Consider the following 17570-nt stretch of genomic DNA (forward strand, 5'->3'; position numbering starts at 1 on the left):
GTCTGTTGAGGAAAGTAATGCAGATAACAAGTGCTGACCAGATAATTTGGTGCATTTTAAATTATTCATTTACCTTAAGCAAAAAGAAATCAAATGCAGAAGGGTGGATTTGGCCAGGGTGAGGGGTTCTTGCAAAGGGGAAGTTAGCAGAAGTTGGTCTGACCATGATTTACCCCATTATCCACAAAATAAGTTACTTTGAGAACAAAAATTACCACCAAGTCTTTATTTCTGAGTCTAAAACACAAAGAGATGGCTTGCATTTCGACATCAGAACCATGCAAAGCACCTATACACCAAAAATGAGATACTGAACGAGTGTCTCTCTCCTGCTACACGTGGAAAATTTAGGCAGGAAGACTCTGTTTTCCTGTGCGTTCTGCTCGATCCTTCCACGAATCAACCACCTGCGAGGGGTGGTAATTAACCTTCATTCCAAACTACATCATTTGCCACTGAACACTATTCCATGCTGCCCTAAGCTCCTAAAATATGCTCCTGTGAGCTTCATCAAGCACCCAGTTCTGCTCTTGGTCTACAAGGACGAAGTCCCAAACATCTCCAGCTACAGGACAGACTTTCATCAGAGGTACTGAATGGAACGAGAGCAGAGTTTGGCTCAAAGGATGAATGCCTCCTCCATACAGAAGCCCAGAAAAGGCCCTTATTAGTTTCCCAGAGAGGGGGATGTAGAGACCACCCTAGGCTCAGAGAATTGTCATGTGCACAGAGGACAACCAGACATCCTGATCTATTAAAAAACAGTGGTATAGAAAAATAAAAGGCATAAAATACTGAACCAAAAAGGTTCCAAATAAGGCATCAGCAGGTCCCAACTGGATGTGCTCCTGTTACATACATCACCCTCCCAGCCAGGATAGTAAGGATGCATTAGGATTGTATTTCTGTCCTCCATCATTAAGTGCTATGAGCAACCAGAAGGGTTCAAGTTCTCTTTGAAAAAAACAACAACAAAAAAAAAACAAACCTCCAAACACAAAACCAGGGAGTAATGTTTTTGGTAAGTATTTCTTAGAAAAGAAAATAAAAATGTTAAAGCAATTCATTGAAACGACTCATTAAAAAAAGACGACATTCCTGTAAAGTAAAAATATATATATATATAAATAGAATCTTTTTTTTGTTTGGTTGTTTTTTCTTTTTAAAAAAGACATTCAGTATCACATCAGCGGATCCTGATGGGCTTTCCCGCGGGTCTCCTGCGACAGCCGCTGCTCCTTAAGGCAAAACGTCGGGTTGGCGGGGGCAGGACAGCCGAGTCCCCGTGGCAGGGCCCTGTCAGCAGGGCTGCTTCTCCCGCACGCTGACAGAGCCGTCCTCCATCCCAAAATACACCAGCTCGGCCATGTCGATGAACAGCCCCGTCTCCACCACGCCTGCGGAACGAGAGGTGCTGGTTACTGCCACAGCCACCCCCTGTGCTCGTGTCCTCTGCTCTGCCCGCGGGTTTGCTCCTTCCAAAGCACCACTGCCTCCGTCAGAGGTGTGCAGAACTGTCCAACCTGGATCAGCCACACTGGAAGCTTCTGGGAAGTCTTCTCCATGCAGCCACTTCCAGCAAAACCTCTCCAGAGACTGAGGAACAACTCCCAAAGCTCCCCCGACATTCACGCTGCCCCAGCCACCACTGCTGTGCCAACACAACCATGACAAAAGCATTTTCATGGGACAAGAGGAAGCTGCTGTCCTAGGTTATAATATTGGGCTGTATTCCATTACCCCCTCGAGCTGCAATTCCGTTTTTCCCCTTATATGTGACTCAGAGATAAGTCCCTCCAGGAGGAGCTGTTCTTTTAGCCACATGGCTGATAAGATCACAGCGTTCTACTGTGAGATGCTCCACCCAGAGGGAAGAGCCAAACGATGCCATCAAGGATATCAGCGGGGTTGTGCAGACAGCAAGGAGATCCCCTCTTCCAAGAGGAACAGCTGAGACCTTCTCTGCACTGGACCTCCAGAGGGAAACTACATCAGTCTACACAACCACAGCTTGCACAGAACCACATCTGCTACCACCGCCCCAGCCAGCGAGTGTCAGGTTGTGTCTCTGACTCTGTCAGTGGTCCTTCTTTTGTGCTATTGTATGTATTTGATTCCTTATTCCCTTTCCCTAATAAATTGTATTTCTGACTTAGAGCCTCTCACTGGTTTTGCTTTTCAAACCAGGACACTGCACACACCCACAGGACTGAGGATCACTCCCCTTACCTTTAAACTCACCTGAAAGATTCCCTGTAAGAGATCACCTGGCTAACATTTGTTCACATGTTAAGACTCAGCAGCTCTGGTGCTACTTCTGCAATTTGTAGTCCATTTGTAAATGTACTTTTGATTGCATTTAATTATAGGGTGCTCCTAATTTCACAGTGATCACTGAGACACAGCCAGAGCCCAGGAAGGTGGAGAGAAACAGAGACAAAGGCTACCACAAGTACAAGGTGGCCAAAACCCTTCTCCCAGCATTGCATTTAGGCTTTAACAGGCACACATAATTTAGGCTCATCCACTTCCCTTAGCAGGTCCATTTCTGAGTAGAAAACAGGTCCCATTATTTACTATTCCTTTCTCAAGCAACAAGAAATGCAGGGAAGAAGCTCCTGCTGTGCAGAGCAACCAGGCACTGTCTGTCTCTTGCACAGACACAGCTCCAATGATACAGAGATTTGTACAGCCATGGGCAGCAACTGGATTAGGATATGGAGCACTGCACCAGGGGCAGCCCAGACCACCAGAGATCCCTTCCAACCCCAACAATTCTGTGACTCTGTGATAAGCACTACTGAGTGAAGCAAAACCACTGACCAGAGCCTCTGCCTGGCCTGGTGTTTCAGCTGTGGAGCCAGGACAATATCTGGCTGCTTTGTGGGGATGCTGGCGTTTGTGCAACAACATCCCAACCTGTTCCTGCACGTTCTGGCAACACACGAGCAGTCAGTGAAGGCAGCTGTCTGAAGGCAGGACTTCAGGGACAAGCTTTGCCAAGATAACCAGAAAGACATCCAGATGCTGCTTCCCAGGAGTTCAGAGACTGCCAGTGGCCCTGGGCAGATCTGGATGGTCCAGAGGCAGCTCTTGCCTGGGCAGCAGGTCTCATGCAAGGCAGGAGTCCTTGCAGAGAGGCTGTTTTTTTTGCAAACAGCACTCAGCCACTGCTGCTCGAGCCCAGCAAGAGCTTGAGTACACTTCATCCTCACAGCAAGGCCAGCAGGGAGGGCTTCCCAATGGGAATGGGATGCAGAGCTGTAAGAAGCCCTTGGAAAATACCACAGCACAGTGCAAACCCTCCCTCCAGAGTGTACCTGTGCTTCCACTAAACGTCCCTGTCTAAATGGGCACAAGGAGAGTAAGGAGAGGACAGGATTGTTGTGCCTAATGGGAAACAGTGTCAGCATCAACCAGCATCACTCCAGGTTTTCACCACTGTGTGGGAAAAGCCCCATGGGCACAATTGTACCAACTGAGCTGACTGCTCTCTTGAGTAGAAACAAATGCAGGGATCTGCAGGAGGGCAGCAAATACACACACACACATTTCCTGACATCCAAGAGAGAGATACCACAGTCCACACACCAAGCCTCAGCCAGCTTTTGTGGTTTAAAAAAAAAAATCACAGACATCACCTGGTATCATTTTGATAGCTGTGTTCACTTCACGCCACTCATGAACCTTGTCAAACTTCCAGTCCAGGATGAAGTTCCCATTGTCTGTCACCACAGGGCCCTGGAAGCAAACCCAGTTGTCATGGCATGAACAAACATCCCAGCCAGGATTGTCACAGCCCTCACTGGGACCAGCTGTCCCCTCTGCAGTGGTTTAGAGTCATCATTCATGTAAATTTGGGCCATCCCCACAATAAACCTGTCAGTGAAACTATCACCAGCTCGAGACCCTTTTTGGCTGCCCTGCAGCCCCCCAACACCCCCAGAGCAGCAGGTCAGACCCAGGCTGGCAATCCCTCTGCTCCCTGCTGCAGGATGCTTCTTTAGGAGTCTCAGCCAGAGAGGCTTTCAATGAGCAGCCTGAACACATAAATACACAATCCAGTAACCAAAGTGCAGTAAGGAGGAATCACACAGGATGTCACTTGTGGGAGGGAAAGCCCAGATTTCACCAGATGAAGGGGCAGACCTCTGGTCCTCCTTTTGCCCACGCTCAGGTGGGTGCCCAGGGGAAGCAGGGCTGGCAGGGACACTCACTGCTTTGTTAACAGCCATCCGCAGCTCCACGACACCGCCGAATTTTTTGGTCAGGGCTCTGGTGACAGGGACATAAGCCATGGGGATGACCTCGATTGGAACTCCCTTCTTCCACTGCTCCCCAAGGCTGTCAGATTTTTTCCTGAGGGCAGAGTTTGAGGTGGGATTAGTGCTGGACATGACACTGCTGACACCATTAACACCACCCCAGGCCCCTGGCAAACCCGCAAACCCCTCAGGCACAAGGCTCAGGAGGACACGGGGTCAGTCCATGGTGCAGCAAGAGCCAGTTTAATGCACAATGCCCTACCCACTCAAAAGCCCTGTTTTGACGTGCTTTGGACAACCAGAACAGGAGTTGTTTTTCCACAACCCATGCCTGGAAAATTTATCCCATGCTGACAATCACTGGGCTCACAGAGCAGAACTGTCACTTCCCCACAAGCTCTGCTGACTCCCAAGCAGGCCTGCTGAGTTGAAAATTAAGAAAAAAAGATAAATTGAATTGCTGAAATACTGAGAGCCAGGCTCATTTCCACCCACCCCTGCTCTCCTGTAACCATTGGAATGACAATAATGGCCCAACACAGCACCATCTGAAACCTCCCATGGAGGAGAAAGGTATTATGAACAGCAATATCTTCACCTGTAATCAGCAATAACAATGAAGCACTTTGCAAATCCTGCAACTATCTTCTCCTGTGTCAAGCAGCCACTGCAAGGGGGAAAAAAATAAAAACAAAACCAGAAAACATCAGACTGCTCCTCACTGTGCTAATGGCTTTGAAATCCAGTCCCCTCTAATACGTTCTCCCTAGTTTTGGTGCTACCATTGCCCCCCACCTTATCCCCATTGTCCCTGGCAGCCTTGGCCAGGAGCCATCTCCCACTGTGGGTGCACACACAGCCCTGCACAGGATACCCTCCAGCCCAGCCCAGAGACACCCAGAGCCACACAAGGATGCTCAGTGTCCCCAGCACCAGCACTGGGACAGACAGACAGACAGACAGACAGACAGACAGACAGACAGACAGCAAGGCTCACCCGCCACCTTTAATAAGGTTGAGGTCAGAGTCCACCTCATCTGCTCCATCAATGGCAACATCAAGCTGTGGGAAGAGGAGAAAATGGATGTGCAAAGCCCTCCTGTGCAGCATCCAGGCCTTGCTCCTGGTGCAGCTCTGGGGCTGGAGTGTCCCAGGCAGCAGTCACAAATGTCACCAGAGCTGGGACCACCTCGACCAGAGACAAGTGTCTGATGGGCCCAAAGAACACCCTGAGACCACCCAAGCCCCTCTAACATGAGGCATGTGAGAGGAAGAAAAACCCAAACCACCTGCTGGCCTGCAAGGCAGATCTCTTTAGCCTCTGGTGTTGTTTAAGGTGCAGCATGCAAGATTTTCCCAGGAAAAATCTTTGACAGCTCAGCAACATCCCTCTCTCAAGCCTCATCTTGGAAAAGATGCCCAAGCACCTGAAGCAACACAACCCTGCAGCTTTCTTGCCATCTAAAGGGACAAGAACTAAGAAAGAACTTGGGGGGAAAATAAACTAAACCTTTTCAAATCATAGAATCATTAAGGTTAGAAAATTCCTTTAAGATCATTGAGTCCAGCCACTCAACAAACCCTGCCAGGTCCCCATGAAACCACATCCCTAAGCATCAAATCTACATGTTTTTTGAACACTTCCAGGGATGCTGATTCCACCACTGCCCTGGGCAGCCTGTTCCACTACTTGACCAACTTTTCAGTGCAGAAATTTTTCCTAATATCCAATCTAAACCTCCTGTGGCACAACTTGAGGCTGTTTCCTGTTGTCCCAACTCAAGTTCTGCAGCATGGCTGTCCAAACTCAACCTCAGGGGAGGACTGAGGAGCCTGGATGCTTTCTGAATGACCAGGTGAGAGGAAAATCAGGTGAGATCTCACCTCTGTGGTCCCACTTACCTCTGGATTTCGGTCCAAGTCACTCAGTGCTAAGCCATTCTGCAGGATCAGCTGACGAGCCTGTGCACCAAGAAGACAACAAACACCATTTACAGTGGCAGGAAAGGAAAACAGATTCTTGGTGTCCTTCCCTGGCTGCAGCAAGGATGGAGCCTCCCTGGGACAGCTCCTCTGCTCCACTCTGAGCTCGTGGAGAGGCTGCAGCAGGAACACACAGCAAGGAGAAAATTATGCTTCCACACCAGAGCAGTTTAACCAAAAGAAAATCCTGCAGCTGATTTTAACTAAAATGCTCAGGTGGTACAACAGAACTCCTGGGTTTGGGTGTCTCCATACTAAATAGCAGGAGGCCTTAAGAGCTTGGTGGGAATCACTTGTATCCAAGCACTGAAGCAGATATGGAATTTTTAAATCCTATGTTGTTTCAGCTTGGACATCATTCTCCCTTACACCCATCCAGCCCTTCTTATCTCCTTCACCTGAAAAATGGGACCAAGAAAATTAAATATTTACACCACAGCAATGTGGAACTAACAGAGAAAATATTTTTTCATATTGGAAATAAGCTAAAAAGTAAATAACAAATGCGTAACTTGTGGGAAAAGTGTGGGAAGCTGCTGAAACTGCTGCTTGGTGGCTCTGATCTAGGTCTCCTGCAGTGGCTGTTTCCCTCTAGTGGCAACACAACACAGGGTACCCAGAGCTGCCCTTGGCTCAGTCCCTCAGCGTGAACAGGCAATCACAGAATTTTTTAGCCAGGTTTACTAACATCAAGTCCAGCCCTTAACCCAGCACTGCCCAGGCCACTGCTAAACCATGTCCCCAAGTGTCACATGTACATGGCTTCTACATCCCTCCAGGGATGGTGACTCCACCACTGCCCTGGACAGCCTGTTCAGTTTCTTCACTTTCTCAGTGAAGAAATTTTCCCTAATATCTGATCTAAACCTCTCCTGGCACAACCTAGGGCCATTTCCTCTTTTCCTGTTATTTGTTTCTTGGGAGAAGAGACCAACCCTGACATGGCTGCCCCTCCTGTCAGGGAGCTGTGGAGAGTGAGAAGATTCCTTTTCTCCAGCTCCTCATCACACCAGAGCCCTCCCCAGCTCCACTCCCTCCTCTGGACACACTCCAGCCCCTCAGTGCCCTTCTTGTCATGAGGCACAAAACTGAACACAGGATTCAAGGTGCTGCCTCACCGGTGCCCAGGAGAGAGGGCAATCCCTGCCCTGGTCCTGCTGCCACAGGCCAGGTGCCCCTGGCCTCCTTGGCCACCAGGGCACACCATGGTTCATGTTCCCAGCACCCCCAGGTCCTTTTCTGCTGGGCCCCAGCCTGGAGTTCTGCAGGAGGTTGTTGTGGCCAAAGTGCAGACCCAGCACCTGCCTTTGTTGAACCTCAGACCCTCGGCCTTAGTCCATCCACCCCCCTAGCCTGTCCAGATCCCCTGCAGAACCTTCCTGCCCTCCAGCTGACTGACATTTCCACCCAACTTGGTGTCAACTGCAGACCCTCTAAGTGGTTGAATTTTCTATGTTACAAATCATCGTTTGAGTGAGATTCCCTCCTTGCACAGACTCTGCTCAAGTCCAAACTTGCTACCATGCTGCAGCTAGACCAAGAAACCCCAGTGCAATAGCGTGGATTCCCCTGAATTCTACCCACTAACACCAACAAAGTGCATCAGTCACAGGTACTGGCAACCCAGAAACATCAGAATTAGCAGGTGGCACTCCTGGCAATGAAGTAAGATTTGAATAGTTTATCATGGCATTTCACAGCATGCAGTCTCAACACCCATGGGCTGTGGGGCCCTAAGGACTCCCACCAGTGGTAGGAATAAAAACCAGTGGGTTGGCATTCATCACATGGTGCCCACAAAAGGAGATTTCAGGGATCTGGGAAACTCAAAGCATTGAAAAACACTGTGCTGCACATGCAGGCCAGACCCTGAACAGGCTTAGAGTCAGCGGTGTGGCAAAGGGGTTGGCTTGGCTGTCTCCAGGCTCTGCTTGCAAGGCAATGGGAGCAGTGGGAATGAAAAGCAGAGCTCCCAGAACCGAGGGAAGAGGGGTGGGAGCTGCACAGCACTGGACAGGAGCAGTCCCACTCCGTGCTCTCGGCACACGTCCCGGTGAGAAGAGACAAGGCAAACGCCAGGGACACATACTTACCCTGCTCTAGCTTTTACTGATGGTGATGGATTAATGACCTGACAACAGGGAAGGGAGGAGCATAAAAGCCCACTGAAACCAACTCTTCCTTGCCAGTGACCTCAGGCAGCCATCTACACCTGTACACAGTGAAAATAAAATGCTGTTTTGCTGACCTGGCAATGCTCCTCTCGGAACTGGTTGAGGTCTAAGGGACTGCAAGAGATACAAGGCAGCCCCATGCTGGGAATTTTGGCTCCTGCAGGGGTACAAGCTCTCTCTTCCCTTTAACAGCAACTTTTTGTTTTACTGGTAAGAAACTGGGTGGTGTTAAATGAACAGTGACAACATTTCAAGGCAGGACAGGCTTCAGCCTATGCTCATTACAAGAGCTTCATCAAATTTTTTTTTAAGAACTAATGACTGAACTCAGAAGACTTCTCCTAGATTCAAAGGGGACATAGCATTTCAGGGTGGAAACCATTTGAGACAGATCAGACTCCTACCACAGTCTATACAATCAACAGAAATACCAGTATTGGAATTAATTTTTTTTTTTTCACTTTCTGGCCTTTGCAACACCTTGCACTATACCCCAGTTGTTTGCAACAACTGGGAAGAGAGAACCCTGTCACCCCCACACCTAAACAACTGCAGGGTAAGAGGATGTTAGGTTTTCCTAAGCTTTTAGGATAATTCAGGTTGGTCTCTATCCATCCAACCTCCAGGGCAAAGCAGGGTCAGCTGCCAGGTTGCTCAGGGCTGTATCCACCCTGAGGTGCCTGAACACCTCACAGGACAGGCTCTGCCCCACCTGCCACACTGCCCTCATGGTGACAAGGCTGTGACAAAAGCACAGTCCCCAGGACCATGAGAAGGACACATGCCCAATTCCTTGACTGGGGTATTGCCACCCAGCCTTAAAGACCTTTGGGTGGTCCCCACTGTGTCACCTCTGCCTGCCCAAAAGGAGGTTCCCACCTCAGGGAACAGAGGCAAAGAGATCAAAGCCAGTTGACAAAGGCAGGGGAGATGCTCAGAGGCTTCCCCAGCTGATCTGTATTCCACCACCAAGCCAGGCTCTCCCTCCAGCCCTCTCAACATCTAGCTTGCTACGAACCAATTCCTGCAAAGGCTGCAGCAAATAAGAGGTTAAGCCAATTTCCCTTCTGCAATTTTTTATCAAATCCAGCTGATGCATTTGAAGTTCCTGCTGAAAACACAAGAGCTTACTATTATTCTTTACAGCTGTCAGGGCTGAAACAGACTCCAAGTGTCTCCAGTGAGCTTTGCACTACAAGCCTGGTTCACCACTAAGCAGCATTTTCCTGCAAGTGGGATCCAGAGGAAGCCACACACCAACCCTGACACAACCAGCCTTCCCACACTGGCTCCAAATACACCTCCCAGCCCCGAGCTCAGGTCAGGGTAACACAGCACCATCACCTTCTCTGTGAGGTCCTTCTGTAGGCTGCACCAGCACTGCTTTCACTGGTGCTTTTGGTTCGTTCACACCACTGTGAGCCAGGGAGAGGCAAGGTGGCCTCCCACAGCCCAGGGGGAGATCCCCTGCAGGAGTTTGGACTGGCAGGAAGGAAAGCACTCACCTGAAAGGATGTAGGGATGCAAACAATTGTCAGGTTCTCCTCCTTAACTCTCTCAGCTGCAAGCAAAAAGCAGAAGCCTTGGTTTGTTCATTGCACAAGGCAAAACCACAGCAACTTTCTCTTTAAGAAACCTCAGTTCAGCACAGCCCCTCTGATTCACTGCAATTACTTGCTTGGCTTGCAAATAACTCAGTCACGCTCAAAAAGCAAACAGGTGCCCCCCTCCATGGGTCAGGCTCAGTTTCAACAGTCAGAAATGTTTAAACACCCACTCTGGCCCAGCCCAAGCCACCATGAGCCATTAACCTTTATGTCTCCAGCAGCAGAGGAGCCCCATCAGCAAATCCTCACCTGGGAAATCGGCCCCATCCCCTCTCTCACTCCATTAGACAGGTTTTTGCTGCTCTCCATGTAAACACAGAGCTCCAGCAGCTGTCTGAAAGGTTTGCTGGCTTGTTGCCCTGGGGACATCACATTAATTTATTATAGAACATTTAAATATATAGCAGGAAAAGAACTAATAAAGTACAGTATTCCATTAAATGGAAGGAAATATTTCCTCCCCCAGGCTAACCTCAAATGACTAAAATCTATTACTAAGATATCATTATGGATAAAATGTTATTTTAGTAATTACAATACTCAGGCACAAGCCAACAGCCAAAGAGCAGCAAGAGCTCGTGCACCACAGCAAGCACACGAGCTACATGCTGAAGGTAATGCTGCTGCTGGAAGAATTGAACATGCAATACATGGGGCTGGATGCTGTCACAAGCCACATCCCAGTTCTAAGGCAATCAGGAGACGTGAAAAGCCAGAATGTGCAGCCTGGAACAGCCCCTCCTCTTCAAATACAATAGCCATTTATTTAGAGACTGATTCTGTGCTCAAGGAGGGAGTGGTTGCTGTACTGAGCCAAGCCCAGAAGGCTGAACAGCAGCTCCTAGACAATGAAGTGCATCACACAGAGTGGGGAAACGGGTGACAAGGGGCAGCCCCAGCCCTGCTGTGTCCCTGCACAGTGAAGGGTGGGCTCAGAGCTCAGCCTGCTCTGGGCTGCAGGACAGCTCTGCCCAAGGGAGCTGGAGGTCACCAGGGGACTCCTCAGATGGGCAGAGCCACCCAGGTGGGACACACTGAACTGGGCTGCCCAGGGAAGTGGTGAAATTCTTATCTGAAGTGTAGATGTAACACTTGGGAGTATGGCTGGGTGGTGAACACAGTGGTGCTGTGTAGGATTTGAGGATCTTGGAGGTGTTTCCCAACCTTAATGATTCTGTGGTTCCCCCTCTGTATCCAAGCAAGACCCCCAAGAACAACAGGGCTGATGCTGCACTCCCAACCCACCATGGCCCCCACAGCTGCTCTGCTCTTTATCCAAGGACATCCAAAGCTCAGCACCTCCACAAGCAGGGCTGAGACTGTCCTGCACAGGAACTTTAAACCTCTGCACCCTCTGTGATGAGCCATGACAGTAATTACCCTCACACTCACTCTGCAAAAATGCATTCGCCTCACTTGAATATTTTGTTGAAATATTCTGAATCACTCCCTGAGCAAACTCCTGCACCTGGAGCAAGCAGGTAAATCTGGCTGCAGGGTGCATAAATAAAAGGCAGCAGGATTTCACATTCCTCATTTTCATTACACCTCAGCAGGGCCCTCAGTGTGAATCCTGTGGATGTGGGGAGCAAAATGAGCCACAGGCAAAGGGGTTAAAGGAAGCAGAGCAGCTGCATGGCCCCGAGCCACACAGCAAGTCAGCACTGGGCAGAGCTGGCAAAGCTGGAACCAGACCAAGGAGTCCAGCTCCAGTTTGTGGTGGGTGCCAGTGGAGAGCTTTTCCTGGCTGTCAGGAACAGCTGGCAAATCATTACCTCCTCAGGACTCTCAGGCTATAAATTTGGAGCCCAAGGCCCAGTTTTAACCTTCAGCTTCAAGCAGGACACAGCAGCCAGTGAACAGACCCAAGGCATCAGCTCTAAGTCAGCACACAGGTGATTTAGGGTGTTTTTCAAGTAGTTGGGGCAGATGGAAAAGGGTTTTTTTTGTGGTGGAGGGACAGGAAGGGCAGCATCCTACCCAATCGTTGCACCGCGTGTACAATCGTAGATCCGCTCCCGATCCCAAGAACTTGATTGTTCTGCAAATCAAAGAGAGACAGAGGAATGCTGTTACTGGAGGCTCCAGACTCCACTTTCCCAGTAAAATTTGCATTATACACATGCACGAGGAGCCTGGTCCAGGGATGCACGTGGATACAGCATCTCAGCACTCTGCAGGCAAGGGAGAGAACACACTGTGCCAGCGAGGGCACGGCCGTGGTCTGTGGCCAAGGGATTTTAATCAACTCTCCCTCTCATTAAAGGACATGTGCTTGCTAATTACCAGCACAGTCCGGTCTCAGGGTGTTCAATGCACTTTCACTGGTGGTTGCTGGCACTCCATGAAAGCTCTCCTGCCGGAAAGCTGTGAGTTTCAAACAATACCACAGAGGAAGAAGGGGAAACAAACTCAAGATAAAATCTCCCAAGGAAGCCACACAGTAAAAGGCTGCGTTTGCTGCCAACCGTATCATCAGTAAACAGCACAGATGCACCAGCAGCCAAAGCAGAGAGCACAGCAGCTGTTCCTGTGAATAATAAAAATTGTTTTCCAAAACAGAGTGTAAAGCTGCCTATAGGAGAGTCCAGCAAAACTTGGAAGGTGGGTGAGCCTGGTAGCATGTGCTGAAGAGGATGAAATTTTAACCACAGCTCCATCCTGGCCTTTCTCTGTGTATTGCCTGATTGAAGAAAGATCCCTGCCCTGTCACCTGTACCACAGATACACTCCTAGAAGGTGCTGCAGGCTGAGGGTGGATGGGGGCACTTGTGTTACTTCTGCAAGACATGTTCTCTGCCATGTCAGTCTCTGTTTACTATCAACTCAGTTTCCCACTCCCTGTAAGTGACCTGAAGCCTTCTGCAGTTCTCATTTTCAGCGTACTTTGGTATTTTTTGGATGGGATCCAAAGCTTAAATTGACTTAAAGAGGCCCAGCATCACCACAGAGACTTCAGATGAGGAAGATGTGAAGACAACCAGAGATGCAGGCACAGAGCTGTTTTGCATTATCTCTTGGACATTAGATAGATCTGGAGCTCTTTCCTCATGTGCAGCAAATCCAGAACTCAGCAGCTGTGGAAAAAGCCACACCTGCAGCACTTCAACCAGCTAAAATCTTGCTGTCACACAAGTTTACCTGGAAAGGTGGAGTTCAAGACAGGTCACACTCCCCTATGTTTAATAATTTCTCTTGCTTCTGCAAGTTAAAAGCTTAAAGAAAACAGAAATTCTCCAAAACCAGAGGCTCAGCTTACATCCCAGCCCTCACTAAACCACTGTGACTCCAAAAGCTGGGCAGAGCACCAGGTCACTGCTGCACACCTGCAACGTGGCCAGCAGACACCCAGCAGCTCCTGAGGCTCTTGTACCACCCACCCAGCAGGCAGAGCCAAGCAAGGCCAGCCAAGGAAGGGACAAGCAAAGCTGTGCAGAGGCTGACAGGACATGGGCAGTACCAGTGTTCCCAAAAGACTTGTTTTGACCCAGGAAGTTTCTTCTCTTTGCCCTCATTTCTGTAGGTGGGACAGCTTCTTGGAGCAGCTGGGTACCCTAAAGGGATGGGGAAAGCTTTAGCATAGGCAACTCCACTGTAATCAAGGAGGAAGAGCACACAAGGGTCCCAGCCCATCACCTCAGTGATCAGAGGTGAAGCAGCACTTTTAATCAGTCTAAACTGGTGCTGTCACAGCCCCTGTCTTACCATGACTCCCACCTCTCCCTCCTCAGCTCCAACCCCAGCCAGACCAGGGGCAAAACCAACCACAAAACATTTTAAAAACAGGGGCAGGGCAAACACTGGTGGGAAGCAGAGCACTGACAAGCAGCACCTCATGCAAAAAAAATTACATTTCAAGTTGTTTACCAAGAGCCCACCAAACAAAACCAAGGCACTGAGCCACAGCACAGCTGAGGACCCCAGTATGAGTGAAGTGGGCTGCGACCACTGCATTTTCTCAGCCAACCCAAGGGCCTAAAGACACTGCCCAGCACCACAGAAGCCAATAAGGCAACACAGATGGAGCAGTACCAGCAGTACACAGGCATTTGCCAGTCCCCCCTAAGTTTCCAAGGCCAGAGAACAAAGAGCTCCATCTAAAAGCAGCAGATAAATACAGAGCAAAGCCCAAAGTTTGCTCAGTCCTCTCAGGGGCAGTAGGACATAGGGCAGTAGCTGTATTTTCATTTCTAACAGAGGTGCTCGCAGGGCCCGCCCTCAGAGGTGTTGTATAAACGCAAAGCCAGCTCTCCCCAAGCAGCTTACAGCTCTAAAGCCCCAACCCTGTGCCAGCCCCACTCCCCCAGGCTGTCACAGCCCCACTGTCCACGGTCTCTGAGCCTGGTCATCTCAGTGTCCACTCCAGAACTGGGGAACTCTCCTCCTGCAGCTGCCCAGGGACAAGTGCTGTGGGTAAACACACCAATCTAACTTTAATTAAAACAAAAAAGAAACAGAAAAACAAGTTATCCTCTCCTAATCCTCCTCCCACGCCCAGGAACTGCTGTCCTGGCAAGGCAGGGATGGGTGTGAAGGTGGATGCCAAGCGAGGAGCCTCATCCAGCACCAGTCCCAAACCCCCAGCAGCACAGATTTATGGCACAGTTAATCAAGAGAGATTTGTCCAGGAGAACCAAACCCTTGGTGTCTCCCACACATCCCTGCTGTGCAAGGGAAGCCTTTCAGAGATAACATTGCTCCCTCCTGAGAGTTCTAACAAGCAAACACAAACGTATCCATTGCAAACAGCAGCTGCCCCCTGCCAGTGCAAACTGACAGCTGAGCCCACCCAGCTCCTCGGCAGTGACTCTGACCTCCTTCTCCATCATTTCTTGAAGCCAGCTTGCACAAGCACACAGACATTGCCTAATTTACCTAACCGGCATCACAAATTGGACATTGAACTTTAATTAGCTGCGACAAAGGCAGAAACATTATCCTCAGTTTGCCTGGCCATAGAACAGCACAAAGGCCAACTATTTCACTATTAAAGTCCAAAAGTACTGGTCTTAACCCAAATCAAAGGAGCCCCTATTTATGATGCCTCACAGCAACAGTGGTGTCTGGCTCCGTGCATTGTGAGACGAGTCCCGCCTTGCACGACCCCTCAATGCACAATTTTGGGTTTGCCTTGGGTAAGAAAGGAGATGTTTATGCAACTACCAGAGCCCCCAGGCTCCCCCATCTCACAGACTGATCACTTTTGATGGAGTTGGCTGGCAGGGGCTGGGTCCCACACAGCATGTGGCTGTGCTCTCAGGCAGGTACAGGCTGCTCAGAGGAATGGGGCTGCAGAACAAACCAAACTTCCATGGGACATAAGGGAAGCCATCTGAACCTCAAAACACTAACCCAGCGAGAGGGAAGCAGGAAGGAAAAGGGATTTTTTTTCTTCACTAACTGCTAGTATCTACATTCTTAGCAGCAACTCCTCACCCCGATTTCACCACTGCTGTTGCGAAAGGGCTGGCACAGCAAGCGCTTCGACAACCCCCTGCGTGACTGTAACCACTGATCGCTGAGCTCCAGATCAGGCTGTGCCAAACTTCAGGCAGCTCCAACCCTATCTGACATTCATGGGGCTGACTCAAGCCCCTGGCTGCATTTCCCTCCCTGCACAGCACAAGACAGAATCCCCTGGTCAGGGACTGTTGCTCCTTGCTTGGGTGCTCAGAAATGGGGTGCAGCAGCAGCGCATCCTGGATTTGGAGAAAGAAGCAGTACATGGCATTAGCCTGAACTCGCACCACAGCCCAGCTCGCAGGAGGGCGCACAGTGAAAGTTTGGAGGTGCAAGACATTACCCCAAATTCGGCGTACACAGTGCTGAGCTGGATCAGGCATGAAGCTGCTGCTAGGGAGGCACACACGGGGGAAGGAAAAGCAGTTTTCTTCCTTCGCCTCAGCTAAAGGAAGTGAAGTCCAAAACAAAGGACAAAGAGACTCAGGAAGACCCATCTGTGCACTCAGAACTGTTCATGCTCGGGGGGAGGGGGTGGTTTCCTAATTCCCCCCCACTGCATCCATGAACCTCGGGGCTGCTCTGTGCACTGCAGGAGTCCGTGCCACCTGAAGCCCATTCGTGCCCTGGGAAGTTCAGTACATTCCATACCCTGGGGAGTCCTGGCACTCCAGAGCCTGTCTCCGCACCTGGAGCTGCCTCACACAGCCCTGGCAGTGCACTGGAGGGTTCCGTGCACCCCTATGTTTTGTGGGGTCACAGCATCGCAAAGCCTGTCCCTGCACCCGGAGCGGCTCCATGAACCCAGGGCCATCCGTGCTCTGGGAGAGTCCGTGGCTGCCCTGTGCTTTGGGGGGGTCCCTGCACCCCAGAATCGCTCCATGCGTCCCAAGGTCCGTCCGTGCACCGGGGGACTCTGCACTCCCTGTGGTCGCTTCGTGCTTTGGGGAGTCCCGGCACCCCAGAGCCACTCTGTGTGCTGGGGGATCCGTGCATCCCGGAGCCTGTCCATGCACTGGGAAGCTCCGTGTACTGGGGGGTGTCCCGGCACCCCACAGCCTGTCCCTGCAAACCGGAGCCGCTCCATCCACTGCAAAAACCCGCGGCCGCCCTGTGCTTTGTGGAGCCCTGACACCCCGGAGTCGCTCCGTGCACCGGGGGGACTCCGTGCAACTCACGGCCCCTTCGAGCATCCAGAGTCCCGGCAAGCAGAGCCTGTCCCTGCTCCCGGAGCCCTCCACGCAGCCCGGGACCCGGAGACTCCGTGCACCATGCGGCCGCTCCGTGCTTTAGGGGGTCCCTGCACCCCGCAGTCGCTCCGTGCACCCTGAGCTCAGTCCGGGGATTGGGGGGTCTCTACACCCCGCAGTCGCTCCGTGCACCCTGAGCTCAGTCCGGGGATTGGGGGGGTCTCTACACCCCGCAGTCGCTCCGTGCACCCTGAGCTCCGTCCGTGCACTGGGATCCTCCACGCAACCCGTGGTCCTTCGTGCATTCGGGGGTCCCGGCCCCCCGGAGCCTGTCGCTGCACTCCGGGATCTCTCTGCACTCCAGAGCCTCTCCATGCGCTGGGAAGTTCCGTGCTCCCCATGGTCGCTCCGTGTACTGGGGGTCCCGTCACCCTGGAGCCGCTCCGTGTACTCCATGGTCACTGCACGCACTGGGGGACCCCAGCCCCCTGCAGCCACTCTGTGCTTTGGGGGGTCCCTGCAGCCACTCTGTGCTTTGGGGGGTCCCTGCAGCCACTCTGTGCTTTGGGGGGTCCCTGCAGCCCGGAGCCCCTCCGTGCCCTCAGGGTCCGCCCGCGCTCCCGGAGGCTCCGCGCACCCCGGGCCGCCCCGAGCCCCCCGCGCCCCGCAGCAGCCCGGGCCGCCTCACCTGGACGTGCTTGTCCACGGCGGCGAAGGCGGCCCGTTTCTTGGCCTCCTCTGCCATGGTGCCGCCGAGCCGCCCGCGGGAGAAGCCGCGCCGCGCCGCCGCCCGCCCCGCTCGGACCCTCCCTGGCGGCCGGGCAGCCAGGGGCGTGCTCCGGAGCAGGGCGAGCCGGCCGGGGAGCCGCATGCCGGCGCGGCCCGCCCCCG

General features: G+C 51.5%; 1 protein-coding gene across 1 annotated transcript; it reads right to left on the bottom strand.

The window, feature by feature from the left end:
- Window positions 1-211: 211 nt before the first annotated feature.
- RPIA (ribose 5-phosphate isomerase A) lies at window positions 212-17550 on the bottom strand. Its single transcript, XM_030270493.4, has 9 exons — window positions 17368-17550; window positions 12010-12070; window positions 9928-9983; window positions 6168-6227; window positions 5263-5327; window positions 4864-4932; window positions 4218-4359; window positions 3642-3741; window positions 212-1397 (listed from the first exon to the last, which is right to left on the bottom strand). Exons 1-9 carry the CDS (start codon window positions 17548-17550, stop codon window positions 1300-1302), a joined length of 834 nt encoding a protein of 277 aa, XP_030126353.2. The 3' UTR covers window positions 212-1299.
- Window positions 17551-17570: the final 20 nt, after the last annotated feature.

This window comes from Taeniopygia guttata, chromosome 4 (assembly GCF_048771995.1).
Source record: "Taeniopygia guttata chromosome 4, bTaeGut7.mat, whole genome shotgun sequence".
In the NCBI taxonomy this organism is placed as follows: Eukaryota; Metazoa; Chordata; class Aves; order Passeriformes; family Estrildidae; genus Taeniopygia; species Taeniopygia guttata.

Coding starts and splice junctions, on each gene's coding strand:
- RPIA (XM_030270493.4), bottom strand. CDS start 17,550: ATGCGGCTCCCCGGCCGGCTCGCCCTGCTCCGGAGCACGCCCCTGGCT. Junction 5,328..6,167: donor ACTTGGACCGAAATCCAGAG/GTAAGTGGGACC, acceptor CTCTTCCCACAG/CTTGATGTTGCCATTGATGG. Junction 4,360..4,863: donor ATTGTTATTGCTGATTACAG/GTGAAGATATTG, acceptor CTCTGCCCTCAG/GAAAAAATCTGACAGCCTTG.